At 37.1% G+C, this 18,903-nt stretch overlaps 1 protein-coding gene across 14 annotated transcripts in view; it reads left to right on the top strand.

Annotated features, from left to right (window-relative positions):
• Window positions 1–18,903, top strand: part of NEK1 (NIMA related kinase 1) — a 204,086-nt gene that overhangs the window by 31,978 nt on the left and 153,205 nt on the right. For 8 of the 14 annotated variants that reach the window (XM_033215660.1, XM_033215659.1, XM_033215662.1 and 5 more), the window contains exons 9-13: window positions 69–123; window positions 2,464–2,664; window positions 7,125–7,185; window positions 10,644–10,795; window positions 12,189–12,257. In XM_033215660.1, coding sequence (XP_033071551.1) covers window positions 69–123; window positions 2,464–2,664; window positions 7,125–7,185; window positions 10,644–10,795; window positions 12,189–12,257 — 538 coding nt within the window. The remainder of the gene's footprint in view (window positions 1–68; window positions 124–2,463; window positions 2,665–7,124; window positions 7,186–10,643; window positions 10,796–12,188; window positions 12,258–18,903) is intronic. The other 6 variants (XM_033215672.1, XM_033215671.1, XM_033215668.1 and 3 more) reach the window with 1 other exon arrangement.

Here is an 18,903-nt window from a genome sequence, read left to right as displayed (position 1 = left end):
TTTAAATAAAAAAATTTTAAAGTACATTCTGATACTTAGAGGAAATTTCTCATTTTTATCTTCTCTAGTGACATTTGGGCTCTGGGGTGCGTCCTTTATGAGCTGTGTACACTTAAACATGCTGTAAGTAGAAGTTTCTGAAATATTTTTAAAGTTATGTTAAAAAGCGACTATAATGTTTTTATTATATTTTAAGTTCTATTATCTTTCAGATAACCCTCATCCTAGAAATTCTCCTCTAAGTCCGTTTTTACATTTCTCATTTTTTCTGAAGTATAAATTGATTTTCCCTTAATATATATGCATATCTAGTATATTTGCTATTTTATAATATTTATGCTGTTTTCCAGAAAATTATTTCTTTTTTTTTTTTTTTTTTTGAGACGGAGTCTCGCTCTGCCGCCCAGGCTGGAGTGCAGTGGCCGGATCTCAGCTCACTGCAAGCTCCGCCTCCCGGGTTTACGCCATTCTCCTGCCTCAGCCTCCGGAGTAGCTGAGACTACAGGCGCCCGCCACCTCGCCCGGCTAGTTTTTTGGGGGTTTTTTTTGTATTTTTTTAGTAGAGACGGGGTTTCACCATGTTAGCCAGGATGGTCTCGATCTCCTGACCTCGTGATCCGCCCGCCTCGGCCTCCCAAAGTGCTGGGATTACAGGCGTGAGCCACCGTGCCCGGCCCAGAAAATTATTTCTAATGACAGAAATGAATTTTGCTGTTTTCTTAATGTTAAATTTAGTATGAAGTTGATATTCTAGCTTAACAAATTTTACTGGTTTCATTTTAGTGAATTCTTTTGAAATACCCAGATTGATTTGGAATTGAACTAATTTAAAGAATTTCATTCAATATACTCATTGATGACTTTTACCAATTTAAGTAATCATTAATTCAGAGTATTTAAAATTTTTACTTTTGAGACTTTTTAAATAACGTGTAGCACACTAAAAAGGGGGAGAGTTGTTGTCCTAAGTAGGTTTAATCTTAATAAAGCAGTTTTTTGAAATGGAAAGTGATTAACATTTTTTTACCCACTGATTAAACAATATTGTATTTTCATTACAGAAAACTTCAGAAAATAGATGAAAATATAAATAATTGAATAAGGATCATAAGCAGTTCTTCCAGCCAGTATTGACTACCTGTAAAATGAAAAATTTTTTTTCTTCCCCAAAAAGTTTGATTAGACTTTATAAGAAGTTTTATAACCTGATTTTATTGCTTAATACTATTTGGGGAATATTTTTTCTTGTCATTCTTTTTAATAGTTGCATACTCTTTTACTATATTGCCTTAGATTTTTTTTTCTTGCTTAAGGAAAAAAGCATAAGCTGACAAGGTAATGTGGGATGGTGGTTATCAGACGCTTATTTGAAATAATTGATCAGTTTTTCTGCAACACAATTATTTTAGCGTTAAACCATTGGTTTGTGGGTTTTAAAAAAATCTTTTCGTCTACATTGTCCTGTCACCATCTCTTCTGTATTTTGGGATTGTTTACTCTTAAGTAGCATGTGTCTTAATATACATGAAATCCAGTAACTTACACTTTATGAAGAGCATGTCAACTGAGTGATAAACGAAAGTGCATTGGAATAGAGAACCACATCTTTTCTGCATTTAGGATTCCTATTTAGGTGTACAGATGTTTCTATAAGATTGAACTTACTCAGATGCCATTTAGGAGAGCTCAACATTTAATAGAACTTTTATAATCACTGATACCTAATTTATAGTACATTTTATTTTCTTAATGTGTATATTAAGATAACATTGTACAATTGTTCTGTAATATTTTAGTGAAGATATCAAAAGCTTAATATTGCCCTCTTTCAAGATGAAATCTTCAGATTTTAAACTGCCCCACCTCTTGTTTTCTTTTTACTTTAAAGTTTATGTTGTGTTTAATTCTGACATATGTATTCCTATTAAGATATTTTTATACTGCTGATTTCCATAGCTTTTAGGAGCATCACACGCACACATAATAGTGAGCATTGTCTAAAAGGAAAGTATTAGTAGTTTTATTTATTAATTTTCCCCCAATACTTTTAGTTCTGTAGTTGATTTCTTGTTCTAGTCATTACAACAGAGGCACTAAAAGGCAGGTCTTAAATGAAGACCAGCAGGTTGTTCTTTTTCTGTTTGTGGTTCTTTGGCCCTAATTTTGCTACCTCTAAGGCATAACCTTTCACCATTTGATTATTGTCGTAGTTTATGAAACGTTTATTTAATACATCCCATCTTTAAGTATTTTGAATAAGTAAAAATTATTCTTATTTTGTGAGGGCTGATATTAATTTATAGATAACCAACTAAACTTTGCTCTAGAAAACATATTCTAATTATTTGGAAGAGGATGTGTTTCTATTCTATATTGGTAGGAAAAGAACTATTTCTTATTACTGATATTCTCAGTTTCAATTTATATATGTTTCTTATATGTTATTTATTTTCTGGACTTTAGTTTGAAGCTGGCAGTATGAAAAACTTGGTACTGAAGATAATATCCGGATCTTTTCCACCTGTGTCTTTGCATTATTCCTATGATCTCCGCAGTTTGGTGTCTCAGTTATTTAAAAGAAATCCTAGGGATAGACCATCAGTCAACTCCATATTGGAGAAAGGTTTTATAGCCAAACGCATTGAAAAGTTTCTCTCACCTCAGGTATGTTCTTTTTCCTTTAAAATTAAACAGTAGGGTTATGTTGCTTAGCTAGAACATAGCCTCCAGTGTTGAGGAGAGCACATCTGGACTTTGGGGGAGTGGTGTGCCTTTTTCAGACTACATTAGTGCTACTTTCCTTTCCGTGCTCTTTCTTTTTCTTCAGATGAGAGTATTGCTCTGTTGTGCAAGCTAGAGTACAATGGCAAAATCATAGCCTACTGCAGCCTCAAACTCCTGGGCTCAAGCAATCCTTCTGCCTCAGCCTCCTGAGTAGCTGAGACTACAGGTGTGCACCACCACACTCAGCTAATATTTAAAAAAAAAAATTTTAGATACGTAGTCTCACTATGGTGTCCAGGCTTGTCTTGAACTCCTGGCCTCAAGTGGTGCTCCTGCCTTGGCCTTCCAAAGTGCTGGGATTATAGGTGTGAACCAGTTCGCCCAGCCTTTCCATTCTTATGTAACTGTTTTCTTAATGTTTGCTTTCCAGTTATGCATTATTCCTCTGTTCTCTGGATTTCTAACTGTAAAATTACTGAACATTTCTATGCTTCACTTTCCTCACCTGTGAGCAAAGGGATTATTGAATGTATCTGTGAGGTTGTTATGAGAATTAAAAGTGATAATACACATAAAGTGCTTAATGTCTAGCATATAAGTGCTCAAAATATTTAATGTCTTAAATATTACCTACATATCAATGTATTTTACTAATACACGTTTTTTTAAATTCTTTTTTAGACAGGTTGTAGTTATGTTGCCCAGGCTAGAATGCAGTGGCATATCACAGCTCACTGCAACTGCCACCTCCTGGGCTCAAGCCATCCTGTCATCTCAGTCTCTCAAGTAGCTGGAATTATAGGCACATGTCACCATGCCCAGTAAATTTTTGTGTTTTTTGTAGTGACAGGGTCTCACCATATTGCCCAGGCTGGTCTCAAACTCCTGAGTTCAAGTGATCTGCCCACCTTGGCCTCCCAAAGTGCTAGGATTACAGGCATGAGCCACCACGCCTGGCCTATAAATGTATTATTAACATAATCTACATGATTATAGTTATATTCTTTTTGATAGAAAATGACTAGAAACCATTTATATGTAGGTATACTAGATTACTGACTCATGATTTCTCCTTTAGTGCACACATAGGTGCATAATTGTTGAGTTTCACTGAATTTTAATTTCATAAGATTTTTAAAGCAATCTATATCAAATCAGTTAGCATAAGTTATAAAAATGTGATCACCTGAAATTGGAATTGTTTTACTTTTCTGGTTTAGTGCGGCGTTTGTTAAATAACTGTTAACCTCCAGTAAATAAGATATTCAGCAAAACTATAGTTTTGTTATTACTTTTATATGCTCATGGAGGAGAAGGAAGTATCATATGTCCTTCTGGCTTAACAGAACATGCATGTGACCAAATACTCTTCAGAAAACAGAGATGTTGATTTTACTGTTACTACCAGGAGAATGCATTAGTATGCAAGAAAGCCAACTAACATTTGGAGATTAAAGGTTACTTGTATAGGTCATAGCAACAGCCTCTGAAACGTGGGTGTCTTACAAGACTCCTTTGTTATAAATAACATTTGCGAGGACACTTTTATTATGTAGTGTACTATTGTTTTTTTGGCAGCCACTAGAGAATAAACAATGACTTCATTTAGTCTTGCTGAGGTTTCTTTCTCCCCATACCAGGAGTTGGGACATATAGTCTCAAGGCTGAGGTACTGGAATTTAGCTAGCTAGCAATGAAAGAGAAAATATTCGAGCTTAAAATGTGCAAAACTCATAATATGAAAAGAAACAAGGGCAGATTGTGATTATTCACAAATGGAATATTTGACAGTATGTGTTTAGTATATACATAGACCCTACTTGTTACTATTTAAGCACCACTTAGATTTCATTCTTTGTGAAAACCTTTATCTGCTGTTGCTCAGATTTATATTCTACTGTATATCACTTGTTGTTTAAAGATAAAAACCTTTATCTGCTGTCTCAGATTTATTTTCTACTATATATCTACTTGTACTTAGGTGAAACGCTTTGTGGCACTTTTGTTTGTTTGTTTGTTTGAGATAGAGTCTCACTCTGTCACCCAGGCTGGAGTGCAGTGGCGCAGTCTCAGCTCACTGCAACTTGCGCCTCTGGAGCTAAAGCAGTCCTCCCTCCTCTCAGCCTCCTGAGTAGTTGTGATATATTTTTTTAAAGACTATAACTGTGAAACAATTCATGAGCTTTACTGTAACATATGAACTATTATTTCCAGTATCACTATAATGCTCCCTACCATTTTAGTACCTAATTCTCTCAAGACCATCAGCCATGGTTGATAGGGCCTAGTTTTTAGTCTTGTGCACTCTGGCAACATCTCCCTGGATATGGCTTGAAAAACTATGGATAAGTTCTGATTCATTAGGAATATAGGGGCTGTCCAGTGGAATGCTCTGTGACAATGAAAATACTCTGTATCTGCATTGTTCAATGTTGCAGCCACTAGCCATATGTGGTTAGTAAGCACTTGAAATGTCCTTGGTATAACTGAAAAGCTTCATATATATATTCATATATATATATATTTATCTTAAATTTTAATTCAAATAGGTGCATGTGGGTAGTGGCTACTCTATTGGACAATACAACATAGGGATTTCAGGATCTTCTTGGATTCTGTATGCCCCATCTCTCAATTCACATGCGCATTACCACAGGAAAAGAAAGACTTCTCCAACAGTGGAAGAAATGATTCGATTTAGGGACAAGATTGAGATCATAAACCACCTGTTTTCTTCCAAGAAAAAGAAAAGCAAAAAAATGCATTTTTTGAGAAGAGAACACACATTCACATAGTTGCCCTAAATTGCCTGTGAGCCAGACTTGGCTGTACATTTGTCTGCTAACGAAAAGGTTCTCAAATTTGAGCATGCATCAGAATCACCTGGAGGGCATTGCGGAGTCTCAGCACCACAGTCTTGGTTTCAGTAATTTTAAGGTGGAGCCTGACAGTTTGCATATTTACTGAGTTCCAGGTGATGCTGATCCTGCTGGTATGAGACTTTGAGAACTGCTCTAGGGGTTTTCTTAATGGAAAAAACGACCCCCTCGGATCATGTATTTTTTTTGCCTATCAGAGTGTCTGGACCACTGTTACTATAGGAAGATTCTCTCACCAAGGCCCAGTTCTCTTGAAAAAAGAGAAAATTCACTTGCCTTTGCCTTCCCCACAAAGTAAGAAAAAAAAGCTTAAACCGAGTTAACTCTTTGTTGGTATTATAGTTTTGAACTTAAGGAGAGAAAAGTATGGAGTAAGGAGAAAAAATTACTTGCAGAAAATATAAATGATTTTTGTTCCTGATTTATAAACATCTATGTTTATAAATACTGGAGAATATATAATGGAGAGTTTATACTAATACTAGTATATAAATGGAGACATTTGTTAAATTAAGAATATTTACATATTTATCCAATAACTTAAAATTAATTATAATTTATAATTATGAGTTACAAAACTCATTGGCGATGTTAAGCAGATTCAGAGTAAAGTTAAAATAACTGAGAGATTACTAGATAATTTCTTTTGATAATGAAGTGATTCTTCAGTAGTTTTGAAGAAAATGAAGGCTATGGATGCACATAGAATATAGAGATTTTTCCAGATAGGTAGTTGTGTTAAATTGCTGAGAGATGAAATAGGCAAGTAATGTTTGGTTGCCTACCTTGCTCATTAGATTAATTTGAGAAGAAAACCTCTATCTGGAGAACTAATACATTAGTGCCAGGCATGGTGGCACATACCTTTAATCCCAGGACTTTGGGACACTAAGGCAGGAGAATCACTTGATCCCATACATTTGAGACCAGCCTGAGCAACGTAAGGAGACCCCCATCTCCATAAAAAAATACCAAAAAAAATTTTTTTTAAATCGGCCTGGCATGGTGACACAGGCCTGTGGTCCCAACTAATTGGAGGCTGAGAGATGGCAGGGTTGCTTGGGCCTGGGAGGTCAAGGCTGCAGTGAGCCATTGTTGTCTCACTGTACTCCAGCCTGAGTGACAAAGTGAGACCCTGTCTCAAAAATACACACCCATAGATACATGCATAAATAAGATTGGGAGGGAGTTACCATGAGAGGAATTTATTGAATGGATTTTTAAAAAAATTTTTCTTAATTTTTAAAATAGAGATGAGATCTCACTATGTTGCCAGGGCTGACCTCTAACTCCTGTGCTCAAGTGATCTTCCCCTCGGCCTCCTAAAGAGCTGGGATTTCAGGCATGAACCATGACACCTGGGCTTCTTTTTTTTTTTTTTTCCCCTTGGTTTTAGTACAGTTTGTTTGGCAACATAAATATTACTGAAAAAGGGGAAAATGTATTATGATTAATGGGTAGGTTTTTTATTTTGAAAATGTAACATCTTTTCTGATTTTTTTTTTTCTCTTTCAATCTAAGCTTATTGCAGAAGAATTTTGTCTAAAAACGTTTTCAAAGTTTGGATCACAGCCCATACCAGGTAAATGAAATCTGATATGAAACCTTTCATCTGTTTGTGATAATCAAACCTAATTAAACTGGAAATATATGTTGATATAGTAAGTTGGGATAATTCTAGGATAAATTAATACAGAGGAAATGCACCTTAGAATTATTAATGATTTATGGCAATATATAGTTTCTTAATAACAACATTCTCATTTCTTGTCCATTTTATTTAAATGAAATCTGGCCTAAAATCTTATGTCTTTGATGCGTAGCTGATATTTTGAGAATGTTGTTATAGAATTATAAAAAGTTCGGTTTTGGTGTAAATCTTCATATAAAATATTACCTTTTTTTGGGGGGGGGGATGAGGTTTCGCTCTTGTTGCCCAGGCTGGAGTGCAGTGGCGCAATCTCGGCTCACTGCAACCTCCGCTTCCTGGGTTCAAGCAATTATCTTGCCTCAGCCTCCCAAGTAGCTGGGATTACAGGCATCCACCACCAAGCCCAGCTAATTTTTTTGTATTTTTAGTAGAGATGGGGTTTCACCATGTTGGCCAGGCTGGTCTCAAACTCCTGACCTCAGGTGATCCACCCGCCTCGGCCTCCCAAAGTGCTGGAATTACAGGTGTGAGCCACCACACTCGGTCATAAAATATTTTCTTTGAGAAATAGTTCGTATTCTGAATTTTTTTAAGTAAGTGAATGTGAAGTCAATCACTTTATTAAAGATAGGTTTTATTTTAAACAATGTGACCAGTGGTATTAGAATCGTTGTAAAATTGTGGATATGGTTATATACTATGTGTGTGTATTTAGATGTATCTATGTGAGAGGGAAATTATTTTTTTCCTGAATAGAATGATTTCAGAACGGATTTCTAAAATCAACGGAAGTTATTTAATATGTGAAGGGTATATTGTTTTTCAAACGTAATTCTTTGTGCTACTCCATTTTGAGTTTGGATAAATTAATAAAAATAGATATCATACAAATGAGCCCATTTAGCTAGAAGTGGTATGAGAGTGTGTTCTCAGGAAGGCAAGCTGCATTTAGCCCTTCTTTTTTTTTTTTTTTTTTTTTGAGATGGAGTCTTGCTCTGTCTCTAGGCTGGAGTGCAGTGGCGCAATCTCAGCTCACTGCAACCTCTGCCTCCCAGGTTCAAGGGATTCCCCTGCCTCAGCCTCCCAAGTAGCTGGGAATACAGGTGCTTGCCACCACGCCCAGCTAATTTTCCGTATTTTAGTAGAGACAGGGTTTCACCCTGTTGGCCAGGATGGTCTCAATTTCCTGACCTCATGATCCACCTGCCTTGGCCTCCCAAAGGGCTGGGATTACAGGCGTGAGCCACCTGCTGCATTTCGCCCTTCTTAAAGACCCTTAGACATCCTCTCATTGCAGAGACCACCAATCCCTGGGAAGTCAACTCACTTAAACAGAATTTACAAGAGACCAAGAATCGGCATGATTTCTCTGGGCGGTGGACAGTCAAGCTTCGTAGAAGTCATATCTTAATCAAAAGGCTCTTTGTCACAAAAGCTGGAAATACCCAGTGTCAGCATGTTCTTTCCATGTGGATAAACCCATATGGGAATTAGAAAGTAATTTGTTGTAAGAGCATTTGGTTGAATGAAATGCTTAATAGGAGTAGTATTACTGATAAATACTTTGTGGCCTCCAGTCCCCTATGTTAAACTTCATGTCATAGGTAGCCTTGTCACTGATCCTGAAAAATGCTCTAAAATCAGGTAGGTAATTCTTCCTTTTCTCTAGAAAGTAGATGGGACTTTTCATATCTGTTTCTTAGAAATCTTTATTTTTTATGCTTTTGTGCCTCTAGCCCCTTTTCTGGCATACACTCTATTTCTTTGATTCTATTAACACATTTAGCCAGGTTGCAGTATTGTGACTCTGTGTGTATATGTGTATGTGTATGCTCTAATTTGATTGTACAGTTGAACTCTCGAAGGGAAATCTTTTTTTGCTCATGCTTCCTGGTTTCTGGGTCAAGATGCAGTTGGAGTATGTGTTTGGAAAACCTTACCCTGTCACATTGTATATCCCATATTGTCAACAAAAATTACTTCTGAATCTCTCAAATGCCGACTTAATGGCTTATATTGTTTTTATTTTTAAAAGAGTTTACTAAATTATATGAAAAATATTTATTATAAAAATGTTTTAAAAGAAATAAAAATTACCCCAATTTTAACACACACTGTTATATTTGATATATTTTTCTGTGATAATATGTGCATAATAACTACAAATTGAGAATGCATTATTAGAAGTTTTCTTTTAATTTATACTATTATATGATGAACATTTTCTATTACAATTACATTTTTTTGAAGAACTGAGTTTAGCCGTAGGATTTCATTTTGAACCAGTTAAATTTTTTTCTCCTTTCCCCCCGCTAAAAAGGAAGAACACTTCTGGAAGAAATTGATTTAAATTGATAAATTGATTTAGCACATTATAAAATGCTGAGCTAGAGAGCAGTCTGGAAGTGGAAGAAAGCAAGCTGCTGCTCACGCTTTAGAAGAGTTTGAGCAGAGGGGTATCTTGGCAGATATTAAAAATAAGAGAGGGAAAGAGGGTTTCAATAAGGGTTTATGTAGACTATACTCTGACTTCTTTTAATATCCTCCAGAGATGTGAGTAAATAGAAGAATTTTCTTTTTATTACCTTAGGATGTTTTTCTTTAACTTATCCCTTCTAAGACTGAACCCCATCTAGGCTTCAATAAGGGTTAAATACACAATACTGTAGGGTTTATTCTTGTGCATGGAGTTTCTCTGATTATTTCTTTAATATTCAATTCATAAATAATATTCTTAATATAGATTGCTCTCTGGAAAGTTTAACCAGTTTATATTTCTGCCAGCAGTCTATAAGGTACCCATTTTGTGGAACCCTTAGTGATAGTGATTGTTTTAAGATATTTCTTTTTTGAAGGTCTGTAGGTATAGATACCTTTCAGACATTATATGAAGGAAAAAAGTTGCTTATATTGATATAATTAATGTTTAACAGTTGCTTTTGATTATCTTCTGATTTTGAAAGTAGTTTCTAAAATGTGAATTTTTTAAAAATTATTTTTAACAGCTCTATTGATACATAACTCACATACCATACCATTTGGTGTCTACAGTTAAACGCTTTTTTAGCATATTCATGATTAAATTATTTTTAGTATATTCACCAATACATGCAACCATTACCCACAGTCAATTTTAGGGATTTTTTTTTTTATGTTAAAAACTTCAACATGTTAGAGGAATTTGGCTTTTAGCTTCTGTCAAAAAGTGACTTTATGGTAAAAGAGTTAAGACATTAGTAAATACTAAGGGATGAATTAAGATATTTGATAGAAAGTTTCAAATAGTATCAATGATTATGAAAATTAAACAGTGCTATCTTGAAGAATTCTGAAAGTAAAGAGTTAATGTAAAGAACTGCAGACAAAATTCTTTGTATCTTTTCGTTTAGCTAAAAGACCAGCTTCAGGACAAAACTCGATTTCTGTTATGCCTGCTCAGAAAATTACAAAGCCTGCCGCTAAATATGGAATACCTTTAACATATAAGAAATATGGAGAGAAAAAATTATATGAAAAGAAACCACTGCAAAAACATAAACAGGTATGATCATGTTACAGACTGTGTGTTAATAACAAATTCAATTCAGTCTTATTTCATTGCAGCCCAATTCAGTTACCTTGATATTATAGGATTGCTTTTATTAAGTTACCAAGGAATGTCCTCCTCCTGTGTTTTACCAATCCTCTAAAACTGAGAAGCCCTACATGAGTCATAAAAAGTCTTTAAGTAAATATATTAAATAATATAATTAGTGCAATAAAAAGTGAGTGACATTATAAATGAAATAACTTTTGAACAACCTAAGCAGAGCCGTTTGGGTTTGTGCATAAATGAAATAAATACCTATGACATTCTTGATAAAAATCTGGAAATATTTGGTATTGAGAATTCACAGTCAGATAAACAGAATCATAGAGCTGGAAGGAATGTGATCATGTAATCTACTCTATCATATTTCACATGAAAAATGAAGGCCTGTAGAATTTAAGCAGCGTGCCCAAGAACGCAGTGATAGTTGCAGGAATTTGGCATTTTATGTCAGTAGCTGCATACTTTGCTGTATAGAACTTGTTTCATTTGGATTACATACACATACATATACATATACACAACCTTAGATATGTATGTATACACACTGCTATAAGATAAACTTTATATAGTAGGAATGATCAGTCACTTGGTTTAAAATCTGTCATAGGTCAGGTGTGGTGGTTCACACCTGTAGTCCCAGAACTTTGGGAGGCCAAGGAGGTTGGATCACCTGAGGGCAGGAGTTCCAGACCAGCCTGGCCAACATGGTGAAACCCTGTCTCTACTAAAAATACAAAAATTAGCTGGGTGTTGTGGCGCACACCTGTAGTCCCAGCTACTCAGGAGGCTGAGGCAGGAGAATCACTTGAACCCGGGAGGCAGAGGTTGCAGTGAGCCAAAGATTGCGCCACTGCACTCCAGCCTGGGTGACCATAAGATTCTGTTTCAAAAAAAAAACCAAAAATAAAGAAATTTAGAAAAATTATAATAATAAAATGATAGATCATAAAAAAATTTTTTTTTAAGCATACGGTAATAGCAGATACAGGAAGCAGCTGCTATTCCTAGTGCTAAAGCAGAGTACCCAAAGAAGACACACATTTTAAACCCTAACCCCATCCTGAAGGCTGAGATTCAGACCTTACTGGGTAGAGTATGGCAGTAGCTGACTCAATGGCACCACAGTGTGGGGCTGGCAAAGAGGAAAGTGTTCACTGTGGAGCTTATGAAACTCCCTGCGAAACTGCCTGGAGTGTCAGTAGAATGTACTGGGAAGCCACTTGAGGAGTGATTGAACTCACTGGGAAGCCTGCTGGGGTGCCAGTGGACCTTGTCTGATGCTGCTCTAGCTGGGATGCTGGCTGAGGCATCAGCAGAACTCTGTGGGAAGCTGTTCTTGCAGGTGCTGCTGAAACTCACAGGGAAGCTGATAGGGGCACTGGCCAAACACTCCTGGAAGGTGCCTGTAGGGGTGAGTGCTGCTGTGTGTCCCACTTGCTGCAGTAACAAGAAGAAAGGAAGCATACTAATCAGGAAGAGAAGCTTCATCCTTTGCAGTGACCCTCTCAATTTTACTGAGAAAGCTTAATATTGTGTTAGCAATCAAAGAAGAAATGTTTACAACGTCCAACTCTAACATCACAATCTGGACAGTGAAGAGTAGATTTGGAGCTGAGGGGCAGTATAACTGGCATGCTGGTTTTATCTATCTTTAAAAAGATGTATTCAAACCCGAGTGGGTCAATTCCATCTTACCCTTTTATCTCTCTTTACTTCAGTCACCACAAGAAGCCTAGGACTCCAGCTTTCCCTCACTGCCTAAACTCTCCCATCGCTGTAAGACTCTGGTCATACCCCGATCTGCCCCCACCCCCTGCATAGTTTTCTATAGATTGGTGCAAAAGTAATTGGGGTTTTTGTCATTGAAAGCAAAACCCCAATTAGTTTTGCACCAACCTATAACTTCTTCCCAGAAAACTCTCTTATAGTACATTCTTGGCAAAATCCACTGTATTTTAAACTTCTAAAAATGTCTTCACCTTTTTTGCTTGAAAACCTGGTTTGTCCCTGAACACACTGTTCTGCAGCTCTCTTACATGCTGGCTGTTTTCTCTCTAATTCCTTAATACTGAGTGAAGACACAGGATGACTTGCTTCTCGTTGCCAGACTTTCCCTGCTGCCTAACCCTGCCATTCTCTTCATCCCTCTACCTTGATGCTTTTGCTACCAGACTGTATCACCTACTGCTCCTCTGTGTTAGAGTCATTTATAGACCCTTGTCTTTTTTTTTTTTTTGAAACGGAGTCTCCCTCTGTCGCCCAGGCTGGAGTGCAGTGGCTCAAGCTCACAATCTCAGCTTACTGCAAGCTCCGCCTCCTGGGTTCATGCCATTCTCCACTTCAGCCTCCCGAGTAGTGGGGACTACAGGCGCCCGCCCCCACGACCGGCTAATTTTGTTTTTGTACTTTTATTAGAGATAGGGTTTCACCGTGTTAGCCAGAATGGTCTTGATCTCCTGACCTCGTGATCCGCCCACCTCGGCCTCCCAAGGTGCTGGGATTACAGGTGTGAGCCACTGCGCCCAGCCAACCCTTGTCTTTTGAAGAGTTTAACACCTGACTCACTGTCCTTCCAACATTGTCATAATTCTTTACAGTTTTAGTATAAAAAAAGATGATACTTCCTATAGAACATGGCCTTTTGTTTTCATTTTCTTTCTTTCTCTTTACTTTTTTTTGAGAAAGAGTCTTGCTCTGTTGCCCAGGCTAGAGGACAGTAGTAGTGCAGTCATGGCTCACTGCTGCCTCCACTTCCTGAGCTCAAGCAATCCACCCTCCTCAGCTTCCTAAGTAGCTGACCCATAGGCGAGTGCCACTACACCCAGCTAATTTTTTATTTTTTGTAGAGGTAGGATTGCACTATGTTACCCAGGCTTGTCTCAAACTCCTGGGCTCCAGCAGTGCATGCCTTGGCCTCCCAAAGTGCTGGGATTACAGGCAGGAGCCACTGTGCCTGGCTTATTTTCTTGATCATTCTCTTTCAAATATCTTGTCTCCCACTTTAACTTAAAAGTCTCACCCATTGCCGCGCCATTAAAATTTTCATTATCAATAATAACAACTCTTTCTTAGCCTCATTTATAATCATCCCATTCCCTGGTCACCACTCCCTGTGTTTCTAGCTTATTTCTTTAGGAGTCTGCCTCCAAAACATCTGTCCCATTTGGATCCATGAATCCTAATAGCCTCCTTTATTCCTCCCTCTTTGTTTCTATTTTCCTTACCTGGCTTAAATTCCATATTCATTTATAATAATTTCCAAAAGGTCAGCTCTCTTGTCCTCTCTTCCATTATTACCAATAACCAATAACCAAAAAAACTGAACTTTGTGAAATCCAACTCTCCACTTCCTTTGTGCCTGAACCTGGTCAGTGGAATATGGCTGGAGAAAGCATATGACTATTGTAACTAGTCTAACTTTCAGTATGTAACCAAGAATGTCAAATTAGCACCTTCTGGTCACCCTATTATATTTCCTCAGTGTATTTACTCTTCTACTTCCTAGGTGATTATTTTTTTACCTTCTCTTTGCTTTTCACAAGGACCAATATTTTCTTCCTACTTCACTGAGAAAATAGAAGCAATTGGAAGAAAACTTCCCCACATTTACTTCTGCTAGTCAGTCTTCCCTGTTGGCAAATATTTTGCCTTTCTTCCTTTTACTTTGGATGACCTGTTTCTGTTCCCAACTAGGGTCAACTCAACTATTTGTATACTGTGATTCTTTTTTGCCTGCTAAAGGACTTTGTGCTCTTTCTTGCATCATTATCCTTTTCTCTCTCTACTGAATCATTCATGTTAGCAAACAAATATCCTGTATCTTAAGTTTTTTTAAAAAGGAACTTTCCCTTATGTCCTTCCAACTACCTCTCTAGATTTCTGGTCCCTTTAACAACAAAACTTTCCCAAAAGATTGTCTATACTCTCTCTAGTTTATTTCATTTTGAACCCACTTCATTCATGGCTTTCTTTGTCACAGCTGTTATAAAACAACTATTGTGAAATGGTTCCTGACGTCTGTATTGTTAAATCCACGGGTCATTTTTCTTCTTCCTTGACCTCAGTTTTTGATTCACTTGATTGCTCCCTCCTTCTTTAAATATTCTCTTCATTTGAGTCCCTGGTATTACATTCTTCTGATTTTCTTCCTACCTCATTGACTGCTGCTTCTCAGCCTCGTTTGCAAGTTCCTCCTCACCTCCAGGGCTTTTAAATGCTGAGGTGCTCAAGGTCTCAGTCCTCAGATATCTTCTCTTTTGTATCCATACGAACTTTCTAGAGGATAACATCTACATAAGCTGAGTCTCAAATTTGTATCTCCACCATGGACTCCTTTCCTGAACTTGAGACTGATATCTGTCTTAACATCTCCAGTTGTGTATCTAATAGACATCTCAAAATTAACATATATAAAAATGAACTCTTGATTTCATTCTCCCTCCAAATTGATCTTATTTCAGTAAATGGGAACTCTGCCCTTCCATTTGTTCTCATCTTCCATATTGGAGTCATTATTGACTACTCTTTCTACATCATATCCTGTCAATCGTGACTTCAAAATGTATTCACAGTCTGACTACTTCTCATTATTTTTACCACCATATTAGTCCTAGCCACCCTCATTTTCCACCTGGGTTATAATATTAATGTCCTGATTAGTCTAACTGCTTTCAGACTTACCCTCTTCAGTCTGCTCTCATGTGAGCAGCCCAAATGTTCCTTTTATTTTGGAAGTCAGATCATTACACTCTCCTGCTTGAAACTTTTCAGTGACTTTTCATCCCACTCAGTAAAAGCCAGGGTCGGCCTGGCGCAGTGGCTCATGGCTGTAATCCCAGCACTTTGGGAGGCGGGCCTCGTGACCTTGATCTCACGAGGTCAAGAGATTGAGACCATCCTGGCCAACATGGTGAAACCCCATCTCTACTAAAAATACGAAAAAAAAAAAAAAATTAGCTGGGCATGGTGGTGGGTGCTGTAATCCCAGCTACTCAGGAGGCTGAGGCAGGAGAATTGTTTGAACCCGGGAGGCGGAGGTTGCAGTCAGCTGAGGTCGCACCACTGCCCTCCAGCCCGGCAACAGAGTGAGACTTGGTCTCAAAAACAAACAAACAAAAAATCCAGAGTCTTTACAACCATCTACGAAGCCCCCGACAGCCTCATTACCTTTCCAAGCCTCATTTACTACTCTTCCCTTGCTAGCCCGAGTACAGCCATGCCAAACCTGTTGCCCTGCCCTTAAACATGCCAAGTACTTACCTGCAAAAACGAGTTTGTACCTGCTGCTGTCTTTGCTTTGAGGTCTGTGCTCAAAACTTGCTTTATGAATAGAGCCTTTCTTGATCACAGTGTATCAAGTAACAGCCATCCCTCTACGCCATCCCCACATTTCTAGTCTACTCTGCTCTGTTTTTCTCCACAATGTTATCCCTTGCTAATCTATTTTCAATTAGTTTATTACCACTTTCCTCTATTACAGTGCAGAAATTCATGAGCGTGGGGATTTTTGTTGTTGTTGTTCACTGATTCTTGGCAAATAGTTCCTGGCCTCAAGTGATCCACCCACCTCGGCCTCCCAAAGTTCTGGGATTACAGGTGTGAGCCACCGCAACAAGGCTAAGCTTTTATTCTTAATGTTTAAAAGTAGCTGCTGAGGTGATGGATGTCCCAGTTACTCTTATTTGATCATTACACATTGTATGCATGTGTCAGAATATCACATCTATCCCATAAATGTGTACAATTATTATGTATCCATTTTTAAAAATAAAATTTAATGTAAAAAACTACTTCAGGTTGAGGTAATGAACCGGAAGTTCTAGAACATTTGAAATTGATTCTGTACATACATATCTAATTCTTGAAATAGAGACTTGATTTCTGTTAAAGTTATTTGGTTCTTTGAAGTAATTTGAGTAGTATAACTTTGATCTGTAATATTTTTATGTGAAGTATGTATTTTAATAAACACTATAATTTTTAGTGTGCTTTTAAGAGTTTTATATAATAAAAGAATAAAACGTCACCAGTATTTACACACTGCATTTAATTTTACTTAATTTTGTTGTGGGACTTCCTATGTGTTTTTTGGGTTTTTTTTTTTTTTTCTTTTTTTTTTTGAGATGGAGTTTTACTCTTGTCCCCCAGGCTGGAGTGCAATGGCGTGACCTTGGCTCACTGCAACCTCCGCTTCTCAGGTTCAGGCAATTTTCCTGCCTCAGCCTCCCGGGTAGCTGGGATTACAGGCATGTGCCACCATGCCCGACTAATTTTTTTGTATTTTTAGTAGAGATGGGGTTTCACCATGTTGGCCAGGCTGGCCTCGAACTCCTGACCTCAAGTGATCCACCCGCCTCGGCCTCCCAAAGTGCTAGGATTACAGGCATGAGCCACCATGTTATATTCAAATATATATTGCTTGTATTTTTAATATAGCTCAGAAAGTTTATAGATAATTTTCTGTTTTTACTTAGTGTTATATATACTTTTTGTATATTTTTACTTGTGATTATTGGTGGTTGTATTGTATTTCATTGATATGAAATCAGTCAGGTTGGTTGGATTCTTATTAATGTTCTCTTTTTAAAAAAATTGTGCCCTGGATCAAAATTTCTTTGGAAATATGTTTTATGTTTTCTAATAGAGTTCAGAGAAATACGAATTCAAAGGAAATTTATTTCATGGACCATTTTTAAGATGCTTATTTATTCTAAATGGTTTACAAATGTAATCCATTTTAATGTTTGGAATATATACACATAGAGTTCTCTGTCTTCCCAGGGAATAAAACTGCCATTGTGGGGGTAGAAAGAGATGGGAAGTTGAGGGTGTTTGTATCTTTATGTCATTATGTCTGTAAGGAATACACGCTCGAGTGGACTTGTACAAGCGAGTTGCCTTATCTCTTGGCCATGTATCAGCCTGACTAAAGGGAGAGTTCAGAACTGTTGGTGAATCTGGATAAATGATATCATAGAAAGTCCCTAGTGTTTGGGCAAGATTGTAGCCAAGTGTATAATCTTTTTCTTCATATGGCTGATAGAATCAAGTAATGTGTTGGTTTTCTTAATGTTTTCCTTATTTTCAGTTAATATGCAGTTTATAAAAACAGCATGCTCTGGAATTTTCAGATTTCAATAGATAATATTCTGAATAATATCTCTACTATCAAATATTCTGAATCATAGGCAAATGATTCAGATGGTAGTCATAAATGTTTTGAATTTCAGGCAGAGTCGTTGCCCTCAAACTTCATCAGGCAGACAAATATGGTCTGAGCTAGACCATTGAGAACTAAATAATAATCAGCACTTGAAATATTATATAGCTTAATTTAAAAACATTTCACTGGCTGGGCACACTGCCTCATGCCTATAATCCCAGCACTTTGGGAGGCCAAGGTAGATGGATCACTTGAGGTCAAGAGTTCAAGACCTGCCTAACCAACATGGCAAAACCCTGTCTCTAGTAAAAATACAAAAATTAGCCAGGCATGGTGACATGTGCCTGTAATCTAGCTACCTGCGAGACTGAGGCAGAAGATTCACTTGAACCTGGTAGGTGGAGGTTGTGGTGAGCAGAGATCACTTCACTCCAGCCTGGGTGACAGAGCGAGACTCTACCTCAAAAAAAAAAAAAATTTTTTTTTTTTCACTTAAAACTAAGTTTCCGTGAACAGCAATGTGAAAGTATTTAATGCCACAGAACTGCACGCTTAAAAAAATGATTAAAATGATAAATTTTGTTTTATGTATTTTATCACAATGAAAGAAAAACAACATTTGAAGAAAACAAAAAGTAGGATAAAAAAGAAATAGCAATCAATTGTGTGGAAAGTTTTTCAAATCTTCTAACAATTAAAAGAATTAAAGGAAAATCAACCCCAGATTTCTGAAGTATTTTAAATATGATTTTTGCATGATTGTAAAAATAAGTTTTTCCCTTGATTTGTTTTTTTTCTTTCTTTCTTTCTTTTTTTTTTTTTTGAGACAGGGCCTGCACTGCACTCAAGCTGTAGTGCAGTGGTGCAATCTTGGCTCACTACAGCCTCTACCTCC

The sequence above is a fragment of the Trachypithecus francoisi genome, unplaced genomic scaffold (genome assembly GCF_009764315.1).
Source record: "Trachypithecus francoisi isolate TF-2019V2 unplaced genomic scaffold, Tfra_2.0 Lachesis_group1, whole genome shotgun sequence".
Taxonomy (NCBI): Eukaryota; Metazoa; Chordata; class Mammalia; order Primates; family Cercopithecidae; genus Trachypithecus; species Trachypithecus francoisi.
The sequence above is the reverse complement of the archived record's forward strand: the minus strand, read 5'-3'. Positions and strand labels throughout refer to the sequence as shown.